The sequence below is a fragment of the Balaenoptera ricei genome, chromosome 4 (genome assembly GCF_028023285.1).
Source record: "Balaenoptera ricei isolate mBalRic1 chromosome 4, mBalRic1.hap2, whole genome shotgun sequence".
Classification (NCBI taxonomy): Eukaryota; Metazoa; Chordata; class Mammalia; order Artiodactyla; family Balaenopteridae; genus Balaenoptera; species Balaenoptera ricei.
In genome coordinates this window covers 23036858-23054202 of record NC_082642.1, presented here as the reverse complement: position 1 = coordinate 23054202, position 17345 = coordinate 23036858, and the positions used below count along the sequence as shown (strand labels likewise).

General features: G+C 41.4%; 1 protein-coding gene and 1 pseudogene across 2 annotated transcripts in view; both read right to left on the bottom strand.

Moving 5' to 3' along the window:
• Positions 1 to 2167: 2167 nt before the first annotated feature.
• LOC132364564 (tropomyosin alpha-3 chain-like) lies at positions 2168 to 6912 on the bottom strand (annotated as a pseudogene).
• Positions 6913 to 10475: 3563 nt separating this feature from the next.
• RYK (receptor like tyrosine kinase) overlaps positions 10476 to 17345 on the bottom strand; it is a 100469-nt gene continuing 93599 nt past the window's right edge. For both annotated transcript variants that reach the window (XM_059920301.1, XM_059920302.1), the window contains exons 14-15: positions 12062 to 12198; positions 10476 to 10911 (exon numbers count right to left, since the gene is read on the bottom strand). In XM_059920301.1, coding sequence (XP_059776284.1) covers positions 10800 to 10911; positions 12062 to 12198 — 249 coding nt within the window. In that variant the 3' untranslated portion in view covers positions 10476 to 10799. The remainder of the gene's footprint in view (positions 10912 to 12061; positions 12199 to 17345) is intronic.

Genomic DNA, 17345 nt, shown 5'->3' with positions numbered 1-17345 from the left:
TCCTCAACCGCAAAACGGAGGTGACAATACTACTTAACAGGACTGTGAGGATTAAAGGAGATAATGCATGAAAAGCAACTGGCACAATGCCTGGCATATAGTCAGCAATGGGCACCTGCCACTAACATCACTGAAACAAATGTGACCACATCACTACCTGATGGAGGCCCTCCACTGAATCTCCGTCACCTACAGAACATAGTCTAAACCTCTCAGTATGTTAGGCCCTTCATGACACATCTGCCGTTTACCCCTGGAATCTTCTCTCTTGCCACTCTCTGCCTTGAACACTATGTTCTAATACCAAGCTGCCCACAGATCTAAAAAACAAAAAACAAACAAAAAAAAACCCATTCACTGATTAGACAAATATATATTAAAGTGCCCACTTTTGGAGCATTAGTGACTACTCCAATAAATTAATTCCCCTTCCTGGAAAAAAAACCACCCACCTCCCTAAAAATCACCATGAGAAAAAGCCTATTTTTCATCCTGTGTCTGGGAAGTGATACTGAATTCAGTTTCCTAAAATAAAAGTTAGGTTACCCTTCTTTCAGCTTTAAAATGCGATGCTACGCTAAGATGGTTATGGGGAAAAAAGCAATCTTTATATCTACTTTTAAATCTTGTTTAGTGCATGTGAAATGTTGTACCCCATGGAAAGGGAAGGAGGTTCCTTTCAGAGGGACATCTGACGCATGAGCCAGATGGTGAGGCTGGCAACACAGGATGTTGTAGGAAGACGGCCAAGGTGGCCAGCAAGGACAGTGGAGACAGGGGCAGGCCCTCAGGGCAGAGCCAGTCCCGGATTTTCACAAAGCGCGCAGCACCTGGCTGCAGCCTCCTGTCTCTTCCTCTTCCTGCCTTCCCAGAACAGGCAAGAAGGACCCTAGGGAGTACTTTCCATGAGACAAGAGTTTGCTTAGCTGACCAAGAATGCCTGTCAGGTCAAATAAAGCTGCCCTCCTTTCAGTCAGGTCACCTGTGGGTCTTTCTAAGGGGAAAAAAGAGCAAAGGCCAGAGGGACGCTGCCTAGAGATCCCAACACAAAACTTAAACACAAGTTTATCAAGACATTGCACTTCCTGACGAAGAGATTACGGTCAAGTCAAACCCATTCTGGACTGAGCAAGTCAGAGTCAGAGGAACTTTATTCAGAAATATGAACTCTAGTACTTTTCTGGGGCCAGGGCCTATGACCAATTCCTCCTCAAGTCTACCAGAGTGTCCAGAATGTCCTGTTCTCCGAGTTATGTAGACAACATCTAAGGTGTTCTTTAGATATATAGTAAGTAATGCTATCACCAAACACTTCCAATTCAAAATTAACAAACCTTATATGAAGGCAAATAGTCTTTAAAAAGTCATATAAAATATAGTCCAATAAATTCATGTGATATTTCATTAAATGAATAAACAAATGTTTAAGATCTTTTAATAAGAATTTTTATGGAGACAGATAGCTAATCTCTAGCTTACTTCCAAAGGCCCTAGGTAGTCAGACCATGAAGCTAGAGGAAAGGCACCTGGTGGGAGATACTGCAGGCCAAACACTGAGGAGAACAAAAATATCCCTGCAAGGCCAAATCTATAAAGTGGTGGCAGAATTATGGACTCGTGGAAAATAGTAGGGCCGAGGCCAAAGTAACAGCAATCACGATGGAATAGTAGGGTTTTCTGGACATAGAGGCTAAAATGTTCCCTAGTAATCCCTACCAGGCTTTCTCCTCAAATAATGGCAGTACTTACCACCCTGAAAACAAGCTGACTGGGCACTCGCTACATTGGCAAAGACTTCATAACCACTGCACTTCCTCTCATACTGACAATACCCTGAAGCAGTGATATACTGCTGAAGGCGGCCAGATACCAGCCCCTTACCCCATTTCTGCACAGTGGCAGACACTGCTAGTTGCCCACCAACAGCCATCCCTACTTTCCTACCAACGGAAGCCAAGTTTCGTTCAAGGTAAGAATGTGCTCAACTAAAAAGTTTCCTCAAATGTGCATAAACTGATGAATGAATAGTATATATATATATATATATATATATATATATATATATATATATATATATATACACACACACACACATTACAATGGAAAATTTGGCAATAAAAAGGAATGAAACCCTGATACATGCTACAATATGAATGAACCTCAAGAATGTTACGCTAAGTGAAAGCAGCTAGACATAAAAAGTCACATATTGTATGATACCATTTACATGAAAGGTCTAGGATAGGCAAATCTAGAGAGACAGAAAATGGATTTGTGGTTGCCGAGGGCAGGGGTGGGGATGGAACTAGGAGTGACTGCTAACGGGCATGGGCTTGCTTTCTTTTTGTGTTGGTAAAAATGAATTCAATTGTGGTGAAGACTGCACAACTCTATGAATATACTGAAAATCAGAGTTGTACACTTTAAATGGTTGACACGTGAATTAAATCTCAGTAAAGCTGTTGAAAAAAATCCAACAAAACCGATTTCCCAAGATGCTGGACTGCTAGGGGTGCCCATGTGCTACAGTTCTGTCCAGTAAGGTGCTGGTGGAAGTATACTATGGGAAAGTTGTCTCCTCAAAAAAAAGACTCAAGTAACTCATGCCTTTTGCCTTTCATCTTTTTCTCATCTTCCTGCCTACTAAAAGTCTAGGCCCTGGGGGTTCCCTCAGAACAAAAACATGTTAAAGATGACAGAGCAGCAAAAATGGAGGTAGCGGGTAATGGATGATATCCTGGGATCACTGCACGAGCCCTGGTTTGTCTCTCTCTGGAATTGTTATGGGAGAGAAATAAACCTGTACTTCATTAAGTGATTATAGTTGTATTTCTATCACTTGCAGCCAAAGGCTATCCCTAATGATGCACGCCTATCTAATATCAGCCTGGGCTGATTCTTAGAGCCAAGAAGGAAAAGGAAAAAAAAGTAGACTCAGAAAGACACAAAAAAGTTGATTCCAAATGTAACATTCAGACACCATGGAGTCAGCGTTAATTTTTTTTTTAAAGGGTAAATAGTTATTTTACTTTCAAACTATACATGTTTTTCCCAATTTTTGTATACCCCCAAGGGAGTGCTTACCCTTCTCTAATAACAAATCACTAAAAAATGCCTTAGTTTTAAAATACTGATGAACCAAATACGAGCAAATGGCATATTATTATTATTATTATTATTATTTTTGGAGGGCCTGGTTCTTTATTTCAAAAAGACATTTATCAATGTTCAGTACCAAAACAGTTACACTATTGCTTTTTCTTTCTCCCAGTCGGCCCCCAAAGAGAGGACACCAAAGGAGAGTACATTTTAAGCCAGTTTTGCTGTAGGATGCACACCTAACTGACCTCACCGAAACCTCACCAAAAAGGGGGGATTGGGTAGGGAAAGAAACTTTAAAAGATCAGCACACTGCCAGCCCAGACTGTAGAGAGCTCTTGTAGCCAGATGGGGTGACCAGTGTGCCCCAACCCCAAAGAAGCAAAGTTTCAAAATAATATAAAATTTAAAAACAATTTTGTACATAAGCTATTCAAGATTTCTCCAGCACTAACTGATACAATGTACAATGAGATGGCACTTTTAGAGACAGCAGCTTCAGACCCAGAAAAGGGTGATGAGTTTCATATGGCTAAATCAGTGGTAAAACATAATTTTCTATTCTTTCTTTCAAGGAGGCGGGAGAGCAAATAAGTGGTCACCTCAACATAAGGGGCACATGATCCATTCTGTGGGCGGCTGGGAAACGGGTAGAGCTGGGACAAGGATTTGGTCTCAGAGGTCTCACCATCTTAATTTCGTTTGGTCACTTCTGACGGAAAAAAAAAAATAAAGTTGCCCCCAAATACTGGAAAGCTGAAAACCTGAACAGTGTTTTTTCCTTGTCTTTGTTTTTTTGGCTAACGCCTTCTGGAATCACCTTTCTGGTTTGGCGGGGACTTTTTGCAGAGCAATGAGGTTTCCCAAAATGGAGTCCTTCTCTGGGCTGTCTGGCTCTCGGGAAGGCAGGCCCATACCTTTTTCCCTCCTCTACGGAGAGGGCAATATGCACTAAGCTGAAAAGTTACCTTCCAAAAGTGAGAAAGGGATTAGACTGCTGCTTCAGAACTATGGAATTATCTGGAACGTTTTACAAATGGCTGCTACATCAACAGCAACAGAAAAGGTAATTACAAAATGTGTCCATCACAGCAATGCTTTTAAAGACACCTGGCATCGTGCTCACATTCCCTTAAACGTTGTTCCCAAAGGTGCTCAGCCTCTGGTCCAAATGGGATCTCTGGGGGGAGGCAGAGACAGTTTGGCGAAAAGGACCCAGGGGTGGGGGTGGGAGAGGTGGCGAAAGGAGAAAGCAGCCTCCCAGTTAAAGATCAGCCCTCAGCTTAAAGGTCAGCTTCGGGCAGGGTGGCCTCAGCAGAGTCGGGGTCAGAGGGAGGAGCAGCGGCAGGGCGGGACCGGGGTGTGCTCTACATCTCATTCAGGTCAAGCAGAGTCTGGTCCAGCGTCCTTTGTGTACAGAGGTGCTCCTCTTTGGTGCATTATCAGTTCATCTTCCAAATCACCAATTGTCTTTTCCAGCTTGGCTACCAATCTCTCAGCAAACTCAGCACGGGTCTCTGTCTCCTTGAGTTTATCAGTAAGAATCTTTCTCTCTTCCTCATATGTCTTCTTTTTGAGAGTACTTTTCTTCAGCAGCACTCAAGACACTTCCGGTTCTGGTCCGTCAGTCTGACCTGCTCATCCACCTCTCGGCAACGGGACTCTGCCAGCTCAGCTCACTCCTCTGTGCGTTCCAAGTCTCCCTCAATAGTCACCAACCTAAGAGCCACCTCTTCATACTTCCTATCTGCTCTTCTGCAATGTGCTTAGCTTCTTTGAGTTGGATTTCCTGGAGCTCCATTTTTTCTTCCTCTTCCAAGGCTCGGTTTTCAGTAACCTTCATGGCTCTCTCGCTGTCATCAGCAGCTTTCTCGGCTTCCTCCGGCGTTTTCAGGGCAGTGGCCAGGCGTTCTTGAGCGCGGTCCAGCTCTTCAACCAGCTGGACCCTGTGGTTCAAGGAGGCCGCCTCAGCCTGTTCCTGGGCCGCCTTTCTCCTCCACTTCCGCAGGAGGCCCTCGGCCCTCTCCTCCACGTCACCGGCCTGCAGCGGCAGAACCGGGGTCTCGCGCTTCACTGCCTCGGTGGTGGTGACCCCGGCCATGGTGCCGCCCGGCCCTTGCTCGCCTTCCGGTTCCTGCCTCCTCTGCCCGGAGCTCGGTCGCTTCTCCGCAAATGGCATATTATTATTATTTGCTCAAAGTGGAATCATTTCAACTATAATTGATTCCCAATTAAAAAAAAAAAAATAACGTTTCTAACCTCTGTTCTTTGAAGGGTTAGAAGACATCTCCCATTAAACCCTTTAGGCCTGGTCAGCCTTAATCCTTAAAGAACAGCACTCTGAGAGAGAAAACAAAGGCCCAGAGTTTCAGTCCACTTATATATAAAGTGTATGTTCTCAGTACACTTATGCATGATGTTCATGTGTCCCAGAGGATTAAGTTCAATGTTATTCTGAACTATTAAGGGCAAAAATGAACATAGAAACAAAAATTATTAACAAGCGACTGTTTACCTTTTTCTTTTCTAGCCCCATAAACTATATCACCTCCTTTTTATTGTATGCGTGGGGGTGAAGGGCATGGGAGAGTAACACCTGGAAAAGAATCTTCCGCTCAAGTCAATGAATTACTTCATTTGAGATGATTATTTCATGTACAACTCCAAATAAAGTTGACCTTATAGAAGTATGAAACAGAATTTGCAATCAGGCTAATTGTTTCTGTGACCAAAGAAAAAGAAGGGAAAATGAAGTATCAATGAAAAGGTGGCTGGGGGTGGGGCTGGGGGGTGCTTAAGCCAGCACTGGGGTGGGATATGGTCTTCCCTACCAATCTGTCTCTTTTTATTTCATGCTTTATTGGTTTATATTGCATAAAACTTAAACCCTTTAAATTTGCATATAAATATCACATTATAATAGAACACAGTATTTTAAATGAGATGTTTTACAGGGTTACCTTTTAAAGCCTAACTGCTCTCATGTGCAAATTTAGATGTTTTTACTTACCAATTCACTAAATAGTCAACCCTACCATGTGTCAAGCACTAAGTAAGCAGTGGAGATTCAGACCTGAGTGAAACACTCGTTCCTATCCTCAAGAAATATAAACAGCCAAGTGGTAAAAATAAGCCCCCAGCTTAGCTTTGTCAGAATGTAAACCCAGGGAACAAGGCTGAAAAGCAACTATGGCAGAGCCTGGAGGAGCGGGGTGAGGTGTCAGGGGAGTCTCTTGGGCACCGGGCAGCCTGGAGTAGAGTGTGGCACAGGCAAAGGGAAGGACACATGAAACAGCACCACGCTCAGGCAGGAAAGTGGTAAGCTGGTGAAGCAGGAGGGGACACAGCAGAGATGAGTGGAGCTTGTGTACACCTAGGTGCTCTGAACTCCACTCCGAAGGCTCTGGGAAGGCGCTGAACGGTTCTGAGCAGAGACAGCTCAGTTTTAGGAAGCATTACTCTGGCAGAGGCTGGCTGGGTGGGATACAGACCAAGGCCAGTCCAGCAGTTTCAGCGCAAGAGGCCAAAAGATGATGATGGTGAGCAAGTCCACGGCAGGTCTCAGGTCCTAAGGAAGCAACCTCAACAAAGGCAGGTTTTCATATAATGGAAATGTTTAAAGTTCTGTGCACCACTTCCCTTCACCCTCGCATTTTCCCCCAATAAAAACATAACCTTTACCACAACAAGAGGCTGGTGGCTAGAGTGGAGAGGCTTTCACGCTTGCAGATCAAATGACGAGAACGAACAGTATTCCACACCCTAAGGGATTTTTCTCCCTCTGCTTGCTCATTCCCATCACCAGTGAAACATTTCCTGGAAAACAAACATGCCCCGTGCCTGCCCCCGCAACCCCCCACCCCAATACTTCTTTGACCTCCTCTAGTTCTGTTCCATTTCCCTTCACAGCAAAACTTTCAAGTAGGGTCTCCACTGTCTCACCTAGTATTTACACTTCCACTTGCTCCAATCCCTACTGCTTCTGTCAATAATTGCATAATGCCAAATCCCACACAGGCTTCTTCTTCCACTTTGAAATACTTTCTTTCCTTTTTTCCTGTTTTTCTGTTGTTGCTTTTTCCAAATGTAGTGGTTTCTTCTCTTTTTCTGTTATTTCTTCTTCCTCACTAGATCATTAAAAGTTGGAGTTACCAGGACCCTGTCCCAAGACCTCCTCTCCTTCTACACTGGCTCCCGAAGCAAGTTCATCCAATATCATGGCTTTAAATACGGTCTGTATGTTACACTCCTACATTTATATGTTCAATGAGACCTCCTCCCTGAGCTGCAGGTTCTCGTCTATCCACTCAAAATCTCCACTTAGATGACCAATTGGCATCTCGAACATGGCTTACAGCAAATTACTGATTCCCCCTGCCAAAGCAAAATCCTGTTCCTCCTAGAGTTTTTTTTTTTCCATCTCAGTATATATAGTTTGGCCATGCAGCCAGACTATGTGTTCAAGCTCCAAACCAACTAGTTATTCCTGATCACTCTCTTTCCTTCTCCACCCCAGTCTCCAGCATCCAATGGATCCAGATCCAATCTGCCCCTCCCAATCTCCTGCACTACTCAAATTAGTCCAAAACCACTATCTTTTCTCTCCTAAACTATGCAACAGTTTCTTATAGTCTCATTGCCTCCACCCTTGCCTCTCTACAGTCTGATCTTCACAAAAATGTTGTCATAATCTTCTGTAAATTGCAAATCAGATCACGTCACTCCCTTATTTAAAAACTCCTTGACAGCCGCATAGCACAGGGAGATCAGCTCGGTGCTGTGTGTCCACCTAGAGGGGTGGGATAGGGAGGGTGGGAGGGAGACGCAAGAGGGAGGGGATATGGGGATATATGTATATGTATAGCTGATTCACTTTGTTATAAAGCAGAAACTGACACACCATTGTAAAGCAATTATACTCCAATAAAGATGTTAAAAAATAAAATAAAATTAAAAAAATTTTTAAAACTCCTTGAATGAAATCCCACTGTACTTAGAATATAAATGTGTCCCATGGCTTACAACCACCCCCAGCCCTGTTCCAATGTCTGTTCCAGCATCTCCCAGACCTCTTCCCTAACTACATTCTAGCCACACTGGCCTCTGTTCTCCTCCTCCAGTGGCAGCAGCTGGAGGTGAACAGGAAGGGCTGACACTGGAGGCCAGCTCATTCCTGCTTTAATGCTTCTGCAGTTATGTCCCTTCTGCCTGGATCTTCTCATAGGTGGCTTTTTGTTACTCAGATCTCAGCTCAAATGCCACCTGCTCAGAGAAGGTTGACTAAAGACATGTAAAGTTATTCTCTATGATACCACTCTGTATTTTTTTTTTATAGCACTTACCAAAATCTTACTTACGTTCATTATCTGCTTCTTCTAACCAGAATGTGAGACTTAGAAAGGGAGGAACATCATGTCTTGTTCCCTGCATACCTTGAAGGCCAGATATACAGTGGGTGCTCAATAAATACATAATGAATGAATAACCCAATCCTCCTTACTTCTATAAATAAAATTTTCTTACAATGGGGGTGTTACGAGAAAGGAGAGAATATAATAGAGCTCTTGGTCACTAGAGCCAGCTTATACCACATCAGTGCTTTGCTAATTTGCTTCTTTCCTATAAAAATTACATTTTCTACAAAATCTATTCAGTAATATTCACAAACCACTGGAACAAGACCAGCCACGGAAATCTCGTAACTGCTCTTTTCACTGAAGTCAGTGACTCCAAGTAGTTCCGCAAGAAAAATCTATTTAAAGTCTTAAACCACCTCTAAAACAAATATACATACATAAAATAAAACAGCTTACAAACAGAGATATGGTTAAAGGCACCACACATCCAGGAAAACTGAGAGCACCTCTTACTACATGCTAATTTGGGACAGAAGTCAATGACAGCACTTTTTTCTTTGAACCGATCTTGTGCACACAACTGTGATATATAAACAATGCACTAACCTGAACACATAAAAAAATGCACTGAATGTTGGAAGGGATGCTAGAGCGGAACCACTCACTTCATGTGCATAATAATACACAATAAACGCTATAAATAAATATTTGACTGAATGCCTTCCAAGATTGCAGGTTGTCAACCAAAACTTCTGTAACTTACAAAGTTCAAAGAGCTTTGAAAAAGCTGGCCCCTTAGGGGGCTGAGTATTTCGTAAAACCAAAGAACCAGTGTTAATAAATGGCATACAGAAAGATCATGCTCTTGGCCTGCTTGTGACAGAGCACGTACCATGTGAGCTATTTTCCCAGATGTGCTGCTGATTCATAAAGCTCCTTTAAGAACAGCAAAAGCCTCCAACTGCTACGCATTCTCTCCGATGTACCTGTGAGAATGGGAGCAGAGGCAGGCACATGCACGCCTAGCTATTTAAGAGGTCCATTCAACTATGTCTTAGGCCAACTCTAGCCAAGTAGAAATACATACGTACCCTGAATTTAACGGCTCTGGAGAAAAGTTTCAGTGCTGTAATACTTCCTTGTAATAATAATCTCAACTTTTTATTAGAACCTGGAGGCTGAGCAGAGTCAGCTGCACTTGTGTTAGGGCTTGGGAGTCTGAGTGAGACACCCATGAAATGAAACAGGGCTATCTAGCTGTTGTGTGTTCAGAGACTTACCAGATACAACCAATCATTCATTATGAACAATATTTTCAATACTGTCATAATATAAAACAAATCCTTTGATTTCTCAGGTGTTTTTAAAAAACCATTGTATAGTTAAGCCAGCCTTGAAGATAGGTACAAAATCTACCTGTTTACATTTTTTTACTCAAAACAACTCAAGCACCCATTCTGTGCATGGCACTATTCTAGGTGCAATAAAAGGAATTCCTAACCTTAGAAACAAGATTTCACTTTCTGGAATTGTGTTATCTCCTTTTCCAGAGAGTAAAAATAAATAAGATCGCCACTGTTTACTATTGACCTGCCCCAAACCCACTTCTGGCTCACAAAAATGCTAGGTTCTGCCAAAATTAAGATGTTTCAATGAACTCATCTCCTACTTCCCCCAAAATAAGAAAAGAGAACTCCTTTTCATTAAAAAAATAAAAAACAATTCTCCATGGAAGGGCAGTTTCTGTTTCTAATGAGTATTTTTCTCTTTTTTTCCCCTCTAGCTTTTCTTTAAGTTTTCTTCCTCCAATATTGCCTTTTCCTGTACAAGGCAAACCGACATCTTTTTCTGTTTTTCTTTTCCTAAGAAAAAGTACTGCATCTTGAAGACAAACCATTCCCAAGACTAGTGATAAATATTAAAACAAACAAAAAAAACTTTAAAGGTGAATCACCTACATTACCTTGATGAAGTAAAAAAAAAAAAAGCAGTTGCACTAAGGTAGCTATTCCAAATATCTGTGTTTAAACAATTTTAAAAACTGTTTATTTATTTTGTAAGAATGTACCCCTAGTCCAAAGTTAACTATGTGTAAAAAAATTTTTGGCCAAAAAATTTACAAAAACATTTTCAGTTCAACCTAATGAAAGTGATATCTAGAAAATATTTGACATCATTAAGTCTGCCTTAGATAGTTCCGATTCTAAAGCATTCCTAAGGCACGGTGTTCTGGAAGACAAATGTGCTTCTGCGGCGCTGCGTGGCGTATGCGGCATCCGTGACTGGCTGCAAGTGAGCCCTGGCAGGCTCCTTCCTCCTGACGCTGGGGGACTGTGAGAGGAGTCAGACATAGGCCCCCAGGGCTGCATGGAACTCTGTGAGACACTGGACCAGCTGCTGGAACTTGGGCCTCTCTTCCGGATCTAAAGCCCAGCAACAAGCCATCACAGCAAATCTGCAGAGTGACAAGACCAGAAAAGTTGGCTAGTGATGATACAGTACTCCTAACCTTTTGGTCAATATGATACCAGTTATGTTGTCTATCTAAATGTGGGTGTGGAGAGGACGATATATTAAAAAAAATCAATCAATATTACTATCTGTTGGCAGAGCTAAAATGAGTTATCTGGATGATATTTGTGGATTTCAATTCTGAAACATGTCAAAATATATCAGCAAATAGAGACTGTATATAACTACCTAAAACACAGTCAAAATAATAACCTGTGTTATCCTGTACAGTTGACTCTTAAACAACACAGGGGGGAAGGGCGCCAACTCTCTGCATAAAAATCTGCGCATAGCTTATAGTTAGCCCTCCGTACACCCAGTTCCCCCTCATCCGCATATTCAACCAGCCATGGACTATGTAGTACTGTAGTATTTACCACTGAAAAAAATCCACACGTAAGTGGACCCACATCGTTCAAACCCGCATTGTTCAAGGGTCAACTGTATTTAAGTTCTGAAAGAAAGAACTTGGAAGAAGAGGAACCTTTAACTAAACTGTAAGAATCCTGGATCTACAGTAAAATCTGTGCAAAAGCTGCCACCTTGCCACAGTATAAAAACCTTCAGGGGATTCTGGAACTGAGACTCAATCATCCCTGAACAGCCTCCTGCCCACTCCGATCCCATTATATGGGAAGACTAACTATGTGATAAAAGCAGGAAACAGGAACTATCCCACTCACCAGACCAGAACATCTTCCTTATACGTGTATCAGTTCACACCAGCTGGCAAGGCACAACAGCAATGAGAAAGGCTCTTTATAACTAAGGATGTCCTTAAGGCTGTGTAGGTCCTCACTCTACACAGGAAAACCGACAGTGTTCAGTGTTTTCTCACTATGTACATAAGTCTCTTGGATTAGATTAATCACTACAAATATGAGATGCAAAAAGTCCTAATGTCAAATGCATTAAAAAGAATGAATGAGTCTGGCTGACTTTGTAGTTTCTCTACAGGAGTATAATTCAAGTCCAAAGAGGCATTATTCTCAAAAGAGAAGTCTCTGTACGAGTATGGACACCTGTTCTTTTTCTTTTATCCAAATGTTGTAAATGGAATGAAATCCATGTCTTCAAGCTCAGAAAAAACTTACAGTTCATCAGGACAGTTGATCGGCTGGGCTATTCGGTAACCGTCTTTCAGGTACGCGGCCATCTCAAACGGGTCGATGTCCACATAGGGCGTTTGGCCCAGAGTCATGAGCTCCCACAGCGTCACTCCAAAGGCCCACTGAGAAGAAGAACGGCAACATCGTGAGGGGATATTTAAAACAGCTGTCAGAGTGCTGCTGCCTGTGGCCAGGTAGGGACCAAAAATGCAGATTGATCAATTTTTTTTTTCGTGGCATGTGGGATTCTCAGGCATGGCATGTGGGATCTTAGTTCCCCGACCAGGGATCGAACCCGCACCCCCTGCATTGGAAGCGTGGAGTCCTAACCACTGGACCACCAGGGAAGTCCCAGCAGATCAATCAACTCTTAATGAAAGCAAAATGTTATTTATAAAAAGAAGTCTACCATACCCAGTTAGATTCTCTTGTTGGACAGAAAGGAACATTTTAATGAATGCATCCTTTAATGTGAATATCATTATTGTATATTCTAAGGTAATTAGAGCCGTTGGAAAGAATTATTTTTACTGTTGATTACAAGCCCCACCACCCAAAACTGTTAATTATGTCTAAAATTTTCCTAATATGTAAATGTGTTACTTTAAATACCACAGCTAGTCTGCATAGTTGAGAAGTGGAAAATGCAAATCACGTAAAATATAATGTCATGGATTTTTACTATATTCAGATAATTTAAATTAACAGATGAAAGTATACTGAAAGAGTATCTTCCAACCTTGCTTGGGTAAAGTATCAGATTAATTTAAAATCAACATGTAAAGTACTGGTAGGAGCAGAAATCATAAGCAGTGGCCACAGGGCTCAGTCATGGTCCAGCCAGGGCTCCGCACTTTGCCTGTGGCTTCTGGGCAGAGTGTGGACGGCAGGGACATGTCTCCGCAAAGCTGCTGCCATGAGGCAGGGCAGGACTCAGACTGGGGGCTCCCACTGGTCTGCTGCCACGCGTCGGCCCTGAGGTCAGCGGAGCTGAAGGTGGGTGAGGAGGAAGATACCTGTGTACCATGCTATCACGTTTATGAACACCTCCAAGTTCTAGACGTTTTTTTTTTCATTTTTCATTTTTTTTTGTCATTTAACTTTCACAATGAACCTATGAGAATCACTGGTAGCCCAATTTTACAGATGAGGAAACAGGTTCAGAGAAATAACTTGCCCCCAAAAACACTTTTTATAAGTGAAGGGGGAAAAAAGGAAAGGAAAAAAACACAAGAACAGGTCTGTTTATTCAGAAAAATAACTTGCCCCCAAAAACACTTTTTATAAGTGAAGGGGGAAAAAAGGAAAGGGAAAAAGAGGAAAAAAACACAAGAACAATAAATAATAAATAATAAATAATAATAATAATTATTATTATTAATAAAATAATTATAAAATAATTATAAATTATTTTAAATAAATAAAATAATTATTATTATTATTAATAAAATCTAAGCACACTGCATCAAATTCTAAGTTATTTTGTTCAATAATAATGAAATACTATCTAAAGTATACAGATTTTTTTAAAGCCTTATATTTGTGAACAATAGTTTTATTTCTTATAATCTAGGCAAACAAGGAAACAATGGAATGACATCTTAGAATACTTTTTAAAACTGTCAATGAAGAATTCTATGCTAAGCCAAAATGTACTTGAAAAATGAAGACAAAATACAGTTTTTCAAACAAAAGCTGAGAGAATATGTCACTGGCAGACCTACACTTCAAGACACGTTAGAGGAGTTCTTCATGTGGAAAGGAAAAACACCAATGGAAATCTGGATCTACACCAAAAACGAAGAGTGCTAAAAATATACGAACAACGACTAGGTATTTTTTCCTCATTTAAAAATTTCCTTAATAGACTGTTTAAAGCAAAACCCCATGCACTGTGGCGTTTATAACATAAATGGAAGTAAAATGTATGTCCATAATAGCATAAAGGATGGAAGGGGATGAGTGGAAATACTGTATTGTAAGCTGCTTATATTAAACATGAAGTGGCATAATATTCGAAAGTAGAAGGTGTACACTGTAAGCCCTAGAACAAGTTTCTCAACTTCAGCACTAGTGACACTGTGGACTGGATGAGTCTCTGTTGTGAGAGGCTGTCTTGTGCATGGCAGGATGTTTAGTTCAGCAGCAGCCCTGGCCTCCACCCACTGGATGCCCCAAGTTGTAATAACTGAAAATGTCGCCAGATATTGCCAAATGCCCCACACTCCCAGAAGGGAGGGTGCAAAACTGCCCCCGGTTGAGAAACCCTAAGCCAGACTGATGAAAGAAAATAAAAAGACACAAATAACCAATATGAGGAAGAAAAGAGGAAACATCATTACAGATCCTATAGACATCAAAAAATATTATAAGCAACTCAACTTTATGCCAATAAATTCAATAACTTAGATGAAATGAACAAATTCCTTGATATATACAAGTTACCAAAATAGATACAAGAATAGGGCTTCCCTGGTGGCGCAGTGGTTGAGAATCCGCCCGCCAATGCAGGGGACATGGGTTCGAGCCCTGATCTGGGAAAATCCCACATGCCGCGGAGCAACTAGGCCCGTGAGCCACAATTACTGAGCCTGAGCGTCTGGAGCCTGTGCTCCACAACAAGAGGGGCCGCGATAGTGAGAGGCCCGCGCACCGCGATGAAGCGTGGCCCCCGGTCGCCGCAACCAGAGAAAGCCCTCGCACAGAAACGAAGACCCAACACAGCCAAAAATAAATAAATAAATAAATAAATAAATAAATAAAAAAAATAGATACAAGAATAAATAGAAAATCTATACAGCCCAATATTTCTTAGAGAAATTGAATTTATAATTTAAAATCTTTCCACAAAGAAAACTCTGCATCCAATTTCACTGGATGAATTCTATCAAACTTGAAAGAAAAAAATACGGTATTAGTTTCCTAATACAATGTTAGTTTCCTAGGGCTGCCATAACAAAGTACCACAAACTGGGTGACTTAAACAATGGAATTTGCCTCACAGCTCTGGAGGCTAGAAGTCCAAAATCAGGGTGTTGGCAGGGCTACACTCACTCTGAAACCCACAGGGGAGAATCCTTCCTTGCCTAATCCTACCTTTTGGTGCTTTGCCAGCAATCCTTGGTGTTCCTTGGTTTGCAGCTGTAGTACTTCAATCTCTGCCTCTGTTTTCACACAACATTCTCCCCTTGCATGCCAGTGTCTCTTCTTATGATGATATTAGTCATATTGGATTAAGGTCTACCTTAATTATGACTTCATCTTAACATTATATCTCTAATAACCCTGTTTCCAAAGAAGGTCACATTCTGAGGTATAGGGGTTAGAACTTCAACCTATCTTTTGGGGTAACACAATTCAAACCACAGTACAATCCTACACAAACTCTTTCAGAAAACAGGGGAGGATGGAACACTTCTCGACTCATTTTTAGGCCAGCATTATCCTAAATACCAAAACCAAAGAGTTTAGCTTTTTGGAACTTAATATCTTTTTTATTAATTGTTACCATTAAGGTAGAACAGTGGCCATCCTTGAGGTCTGTGCTTTGGGAGGAGGGAAGAGACAGGAATCAGATGCAGATGGATGTATATTTTTAAAATCTTCATAGAGACAGAGTCTACTGGAATTTCCCTAAACCTATTGGTTTAAGGGGAATCTTCTATTCTGCTTAAAGATGGAAAAACGATTTCAAATTCATAAAAGTTAAAGGAAGGTGCCTGCTGACATACAGGTGTTTTGTCTTTAAACTTTATATGAACTTTTAATAATGACAGTAATTAGTCAATGTAATGCTTAATTTTTAAAATGCTGTCCAGGGCTTCCCTGGTGGCGCAGTGGTTAAGAATCCGCCTGCCGATGCAGGGGACACGGGTTCGAGCCCTGGTCCAGGAAGATCCTACGTGACGCGGAGCAACTAAGCCTGTGCGCCACAACTACTGAGCCTGCGCTCTAGAGCCCGCGAGTCACAACTACTGAAGACCGCCTGCCTAGAGCCCATGCTCCGAAACAAGAGAAGCCACTGCAATGAGAAGCCCACACACCTCAATAAAGAGTAGCCCCCGCTGGCCGCAACTAGAGAAAGCCCACGTGCAGCAATGAAGAATAAATAAAATCTTTAGTTATTTATAAAGCACCCAAAAAATAAATAAAATAAATTAAATTTTTTTTAAATAAATAAATAAATAAAATAGTGTCCAACTGCCACAGGGAAGGTAGTTCACTACACAGATGGAACAGAGCCCAAAGAAGTGAGGCTAGTTGGAAGGGTGTTCCTACCCCTTATTTACAAGATGAGATGGGTCTGTTCTTATTCACTTACTGTGGTAGCAGCTTCGGGAAAGGAATAATCAATCCAAACTAGATTTTGGAGGAAGAAACAATGAGAATTGGTAAGAAGTGGATACTGCCACTTGATGAGTAACCCCATCCACTGACAAGGGATGTTCTAACAACTTCTGACTGTAAGACTTTCATAGTAATGCTGGTGGTATCTGAGACCTGGAGTGTACACAGGTACCATAACAGTACAAAATATATAAGAGGACTTTAAAAAAATACTTCTTTCACATTGTTGTATCCACATTATCACTAAGCACCCATCTAAGTTTCATATGTTACATATTGCAGCACTAATAAACACCAAAAAGAGAACAATAAAGCCAAAGGGAAAGTTGCAGTTTCATTTCCTTACAAGCCAACAACCAAAGAAAGTGATTAATTACATGTTGGCTCACCAACCCTCTACAAAAAAATCAAGACCAAATAGCACAAGGATAATTTGTGGAAAACTTGCTCTCTAAAGTCTTCTGATAACTGAACCATTTAAAATTTAGACAGACTTATTCTATAATTTCCTCTTGTTTGACGTCTTTGGAAAGGGGGCAATGAGAAGGTCAGCCTGTTTTTTCCAGAGTTCTATAAAACTTTTATAAAAGGCTCTTGCTACATCCATTTAAAGAACATGTAGAGAATAACAGTGTTCTTCTATTCATCTTATTTCTCTTCTCCCAACTTGTGTTATTTTACAGCTTCTTAATATATAGAATACAAAATTTTTTTTTCACTAACAACATTTACAGATGTGACTTGTCAAAAAGTATATAATACTCGGGACTTCCCTGGTGGTGCAGTGGTTAAGAATCCGCCTGCCAATGCATGGGACATGGGTTTGATCCCTGGTCCGGGAAGATCCCACATGCTGCAGAGCAGCTAAGCCTGTGTACCACAACTACTGGGCCTGCGCTCTAGAGCCCGTGAGCCACAACTA